Source organism: Mustela nivalis (genome assembly GCF_964662115.1).
Source record: "Mustela nivalis genome assembly, chromosome: 8".
NCBI lineage: Eukaryota > Metazoa > Chordata > Mammalia > Carnivora > Mustelidae > Mustela > Mustela nivalis.
The window spans coordinates 130,161,666-130,168,514 of record NC_139027.1 but is presented as its reverse complement, the minus strand read 5'-3'; the positions used below and the strand labels follow the sequence as shown (position 1 = coordinate 130,168,514).

At 40.7% G+C, this 6,849-nt stretch overlaps 1 protein-coding gene across 1 annotated transcript; it reads right to left on the bottom strand.

The window, feature by feature from the left end:
* Window positions 1-1,618: 1,618 nt before the first annotated feature.
* On the bottom strand, window positions 1,619-5,832 carry WFDC13 (WAP four-disulfide core domain 13; the record flags this gene model as incomplete). The annotated part of the gene is made up of 3 exons (XM_082743027.1): window positions 5,553-5,832; window positions 2,996-3,146; window positions 1,619-1,775 (listed from the first exon to the last, which is right to left on the bottom strand). Exons 1-3 carry the CDS (start codon window positions 5,782-5,784, stop codon window positions 1,619-1,621), a joined length of 540 nt encoding a protein of 179 aa, XP_082599153.1. The 5' UTR covers window positions 5,785-5,832.
* Window positions 5,833-6,849: the final 1,017 nt, after the last annotated feature.

Sequence of the window (6,849 nt, the reverse complement as noted above, 5' to 3'; positions counted from 1 at the left end):
TTCTGGTTCCATGCAAATTTTAGAATTGTTTGTTCCAGCTCTGTGAAAAACGTTGGTGGTATTTTGGTAGAGGTTGCATTGAATGTGTAAGTTGCTTTGGGTAGTATAAACATTTTAACAATATCTGTTCTTCCAGTTGATGAGCATGGAATGTTTTTCCATTTCTTTGGATCAGAGTATAGATCCTTTACCTTTTTGGTTAGGTTTATTCCTAGGTATCTTATGGGTTTTGGTGCAATTGTAAGTGGGACCAATGCCATGATTTCTTCCTTCTGCTTCATTGTCAGTGTATAGAAATGCAGCAGACTTTTGTGTATTGATTCTATACCTGTGATATTGCTGAATTCCTGTATCAGTTCTAGCAATTTTTTGGTGGAGTCTTTTTTTTTCTTTTTCAAGATTTTATTTATTTATTTGACAGAGAGAGATCACAAGTAGGCAGAGAGGCAGGCAGAGAGAGAGGAGGGAGCAGGCTCCCTGCTAAGCAGAGAGCCCAATGCGGGGCTCCATCCCAGGACCTGGGATCATAACCTGAGTCAAAGGCAAAGGCTCTAACCCTCTGAGCCACCCAGGCGCCCCTCTTTTGGGTTTTCTACATAGAGTATCATGTCATCTGCAAAGAGTGAGAGTTTGAATTCATCGGATTTGGATGCCTTTTCTTTCTTTTTGTTGTCCAGTTGCTGAGCCTAGGACTATGATGAACAACAGTGGTGAGAGTGGACATTCCTGTTGTGTTCCAGACCTTAGGGATGTGGGATGATATTCACTGTGGGTCTTTTGTATATGGCTTTTATGATATTGAGGTATGTTCCCTCAATCCCTGCATTGTGGAGGTTTTTTTTTTTTTTTTTTTAATCAAGAAAATCTGCTGTATTTTGTCAAAAGCTTTTTCTGCATCTATTGAGAGGATCATATGGTTCTTGTCCTTTCTTTTATTTATGTGGAATATCACATTGATAGATTTGTGGATGTTGAACCACCTCTGAAGCCCAGGAATAAGTCCCACTTGGTCCTGGTGAGTAATCCTTTTAATGCACACTTGGATCCCATTAGCTAGTATCTTGGTGAGAATTTTTACATCCCTGTTCATCAGGGATATTGGTCTGGAATTATTTGTCTGTTTTTTTTTTTTTTTTTTTTTTTGGATCATGGTAATGCTGGACTCATAGAATGAGTTTGGAAGTTTTCCTCCATTTCTATTTTTTGATTAGCTTCAGAAGAAAGATATTAATTCTTCTTTAATTGTTTGGCAGAGTTCTCCTGGGAAGCCGTCTGGACCTGGACTCTTTTTCATTGGAGATTTTTGATTACTGATTGAATTTCTTTGCTGGTTATAGGTCTGTTCAGGTTTTCTATTTCTTCCTGTTTCAGTTTTGGTAGTTTATATGTTCCTAGGAATTTATCCATTTCTTCCAGATTGCCTAATTTGTTGATATATAATTGCTTATGATACTCTCTTAAAATTATTTGTATTTCTTTGATGTTGGTTGTGATTGCTCCTCTTTCATTATGATTTTATTTATTTGGGCCCTTTCTCTTTTCTTTTTGGTAAGTCTGGCCAGGATTTTATCAATCTTAATTCTTTCAAAGAGCCAGCTCCTACTCTTGTTGATCTGTTCTACTGTTTCTTGATTCCTATATCATGGATTTCTTCTCTAAACTTTATATTTTTCTTCTTCTGCTGGATTTGGGCTTTCTTTGATGTTCTTTTTCCAACTCCTCTAGGTGTACGTTTAGGTGGTGCACTGATATTTTTTCTGTTCTTTTTCTTGGTTCTGTAGAAGAAAAATATTCTCAAATATTCTCTGGTGAAATTTTGTTCTTAGAAATACAATATTTAATTTTCCATTACTTCCCTCAGTAAAATTAGACCATGAAGTTAAGTTTTCTTGCTATAGGGAAAGCAGAACCTCAAAGAACCAAGTGACAACAAAGAGTCATACCTATGCTTCTACATTCCCTTGCAGAACCTTGAAAGGTGTGAAGTTTCACTGTAAAGGCCAGTCTCTTAAAAGAGAGGTGATTACTTAATTGCAAAATTTACTGAGTAATTACTTTGTGGCACATAATATCTTTAGAGTTTGCATAGGTTATCTATTGTTGTTCTAGTCTTAAAGATGATGCTCAGAGAGAGATTGATTAACTTGTCTGAGGTCACTTGCTAAGAAGTAAAAGAGCCAGGATTTGGGTGTGGATGTATGGCTCTGGGACCCTACTTCCTCACTCTGTTCCTTGTCTCATATGTTGGGTGTTGTGTTCAGGGCAGAGAATACAGCAGAGAACAACACCGTTTAGAAGGTCACTGGTTGAATCTCTTGCCTTGTGGGTCTTTGTACCAACCTTTCAAGGTAGGAATAAAGAGTCCTTATCTTATGCATGAGAAAGAAAGGCAAACATGGGCAATTGTCTTTCTTAAGGTTATAGAAAGATATAGCTGAAAGATAGAATTAGAAACCAGGTGTCTCATAGCTCTTTAATGCCCTTTCTCCCTTTTTCTGTTCTGGGAGCACTTCCATTCAGCAGATGTGGGGTCAGTGCTAATGCCTTGGCAGTTAACCAAAGCTTTGCTCAGGCTGCAGGATCTCCAGAGCCCAGGAACACTGGGGGCCAAAGGATGGTATTTGGTGAAAGAAGGAAAGCAAAAACAAAGAAAACAGATTGGCTTTGGGATTTTGATGAGACTTATGATCTCAGCTATAATGTCCCAGGCTTCAGAATAAAGGTGGATTCTGGGACAGGGCAGGATCTGTGGATGGAGGAGTTTGTGGGTATGCTCAGAGAGGCATATTTAGAGATCCACAGATGTGGTGATGAGAAGGATTAATTAGTCTGGGAATGGAGGAAGTGTCTTTTAATCAGGGCATTTAAGAAAATTATTCTTGGCAAAGAGAAGGAGAATGTTAGAAAAATAGATCCACTGTAGGAGCTGATAAGAGACTCTTCTGTTGAGCTCCCCAAGATAGCTGGGTCAGAACAGGCATGCAAAGCCCCTTACCTGTCATGATTTACATGGTTGTTTAATGTACAGACTATCCCACAGAAGGAAGAACAGCACTGAAGTCCGTTTTGGCAATCTTCCTGCAATGTACAGAATTGAGTACAGTTTCCAGGATCTGATCTGCAGGGTGGGGGTTCCAAGATACTCCCTGGAACACAGACCAGGAAAGAGGAGGGTCTAAACAACAGACTGTAGCAACATTCAGAACTCCAAAGGCCCAGGTAACTACCAGAAAACCAGCCACCCTATCTTCCTCCTGTGGTCAAAGGGAGGTAGAATCAGATTTTGTCCTTAGCTTCTGCCTTTCTCTGAGTTCTTGGCAGTGAAAACCAAGACTTGGGTATCTGACTGGAGACAGGTTGGCAGAACCCTGTACCCATAATTGCAGATCAGGTACCTCATAGACTGTAGTTAGGTCCAGTTCAAGAGATGAACAGTGTGTGATGAGCAAGAGAGTGGTGTGTAGGTGCATTTGCACTGAATCATTGTGTAGTCCCAAGCAAATTGTACAACCTCTCACTAACAACATTGTTTATCCTAGGATTGACCTAACATGTGCTATTTGTGTATAGGAAAAATGAGGGGGAAGGAAGATTTTGGGAAAGGATGAAGTACACTTCAGTACACTAAAGATACTGGCATCTAGAATACTAGGACCAGAATCACAAATGAGTTCTGGGTGTAACTTATTTCATGAGGTTGAGGGTGGGTATTTTGGAATGGGGAGCAAAGATCAACTTTTCTTTCTTCCCAGATCTCTTCTGATAAGGAAGTCAGAGTGTCAGGATGCCCCCACTTTCTACTATTAGAGAGGAATAAGCATTTTAATGCTAATATTTCATTCCCCTCTCATCCCTCAGTACTTGGGTCCAAGTCAACACCACCTCCACCAGGAGATCTTGCCACAGGGCTCCAGCTCACAACCTACTTTCTGTTCCTGAGCTCCAAGGCATTAAGGATAGGTACAATTAGCCCCTTCATCAAAGCCCAGCCAGGCCCTAATTTTTGTACCCTGTGACTTGCCCTTTCTTTGGAATAAATGGCATATGTGGAGCATTCTATAAGCCCCTGTTGACTTACAGCTTTGCAAGTATTTGCAATTAGAAAGGGGTCCATAGGATATCATACTGACCTAGAGGGAACAAATGATTAATGAAATTGGGGGCTATAATTGTAACAACAAATAGCACCAGAGAAAAAAGCCAAGGCCCAAGCTGTTGACAATTTGGCAGAGACCACTATGCAGCATTCACCCTGATCTCCTAGTCATCCCATGGGTCACTAGATTGGTGCAAGAAATTGGAACTGGTCCCCACTTTGCGGAGGAACAGTGTGAGGAACGAGTCTGTGAGCCAGGGTTTTCAGAGAGGTGAACCTTCTCATGTTTTGCCTCCTTTTCTGGTTATATGATTCCAGTCTTACTCACAAAGACGTACCAGTCTCTCAGGAGCCCTTTTTGTGTTTTTCTTCAAACTTTAATCCTTAGTTCTCCAAATTAATCCTGCCCTCATTCTCTTGCATCTAGCTTGGTTTCCCTCAGTCTTATAAATCTGTGTGCTTTTCTGAGACCCCCTAAAACAGGAACTTGTATCCTTAAACTCCGAGATAGTACATACTTCCTCTTCTGAGCCCCCACCATTATGAGGATGCTCTTCCCATAGAAGAATATAGGTGTGATGGATAATAGTTCATTTCCCATTTGGTATTGGTCAAGTGAACTGTGGGAGCTCTTGTTAGGTTGAGCTGGGCCATGGTGGCTGCTGAGATGGACTCTATACCTTGCCACTGATGCTAGTCACTGGTAATTGTGCAAGTACCTTTGAAAGTTTAAAATGTGGAGTAAAATGTGAGACTTTCTTTCGTTCTCTCCCAAATGTTCTCCAAAGCTTAGATTATGTAGGCTTCAGGCTGAGTTCTATCAACTTAATTTTCTTCTATGTTTTTTAAAAAAGTTTCATTTACTTATTTGAGAGAGAGAGAGAGAGAGAGGAAGAGAGAGAGGAGGGGCAGATGGAGAAAGAATCCCAAGCAAACTGCCTGCTGACCATAGAGTCTGATGTGGGGCTCAATCTCACGTGGAGATCACGACCTGAGCTGAAATCGAGAGTCAGATGCTTAACCTACTGAGCCACCCAGGTGACCCTCCTCTCTGTTTTATTGCTTGAAAAGTTGGTGCAAGCATCCGTGAATAAACTAGGACAGCAAGAATACACTGGATGATGAGGCTGATAACATCTACAGTAGTTAATTCTTATTGAGCATTTATCACGGTCCATTAAGAGTGCTCTCTGTGTACATGCATTATCTCAGTTTCTCCCCTGAGCTGTCCCAGTGTCATTTTATCTTTGCAAAGATTAAATCTGAGGACCAGACACTTCGTTGAAGACCACTCAGTACACACACAGCAGGCATTCAACCTCGATTTTACTGGCAATAGGACTTGGACCCTTGAACATGACACTGTGTTTTTTTCATCATGTTTATCCTCAGCCCTCAGATCTTCTCATCTCTACAGATGCTGCTTCCCTCCCCAGAGCCCAGACCCAGCACCTACTCATCACATGTTCCTTGGGGCTTCCAGGCACCTGCTGTGGTGTTAAGTGAATCAGCAGAAAGAGCTGGAGAAGCAACACAGGCTTCATGCTGCTGGCAGGACAGATGGGTAAGTCCTGGCTGAGGACTGCTGGATTTGACCAGACACAATTCAGAGGAGGAGAGAGGGAAGGAGGGCAAAGTAGAGGCATGCTGTGACCAGCCTTGCACCTGTGTATTCCAATGACAGACATCCAAGTACCTCCCAACCACGCCCACCCAGGGCCAGGTAGCTTTTTCAAATCTACACCCCTTTCATCGCCTAATCTTGTCCTTGTTATGTCTTTCCTCTGTCTAGATCTTGTTAATGTCCTTTCACAAAACTTTAATAATTTTTCCCATGTAGAATTCTGGCATGTCTTTGTTATATTTATTCCTAGAAGCTTGGACTTTTAAAATAAAATGGTAAGGTGTGGGTAACTTTTTAGTTATTTCTTTCTGTTTGTTGTTAATGCAGAGAAATGACTTTTATGTATTGATTTGTTACTAGCTACCTTGCTAAATTCTCCCACAGTTCATTTTAATTTCTTAGTGTGTTCCTTGTAGTGTTTTGGGTAGTCAATCATCATCTGCAAATTATGACAGTTGTATTTTTTTCTCTTAAAAGTTTATGCCATTTAAAATTGTTTTTTAAATTTTAAAATTTCTTTTCAGCGTACCAGAATTCATTGTTTATGTACCACACCCAGTGTTCCATGCAATACATGCCCTCCATAATACTCACAACCAGGCTCCCCCATCCTCCCACCCCCTGCCCCTTCAAAACCCTCAGATTGTTTTTCAGAGTCCATAGTCTCTCCTGGTTCACCTCCCCTTCCAATTTCCTCCAACTCCCTTCTCCTCTCCATCTCCCCATGTCCTCCATGTTATTTCTTATGCTCCACAAATAAGTGAAACCATATGATAATTGACTCTCTCTGCTTGACTTATTTGACTCAGCATAATCTCTTCCAATCCTGTCCATGTTGGTACAAAAGTTGGGTATTCATCCTTCCTGATGGAGAAATTTTATGCCACTTTTAAATGTCTCCTTGTGCTGGCCAGGACCTCCACACATGACTGTACAGAAGTGAAGATGTGCATATTCTTGTCTGATACCTGACTTAAAATGAAAGCTTCCCAAATTTCCCCTTTTAGGATAATGTCTAATTTAGATTTCTCATAAATATCTTTTATCAAGTTTAGAAAGTTCTTTTTCATTCCTGACAACAAGAAAGTTTTCCTTAATTTATGTGAAATTATATCTATTGCTTTTTTCT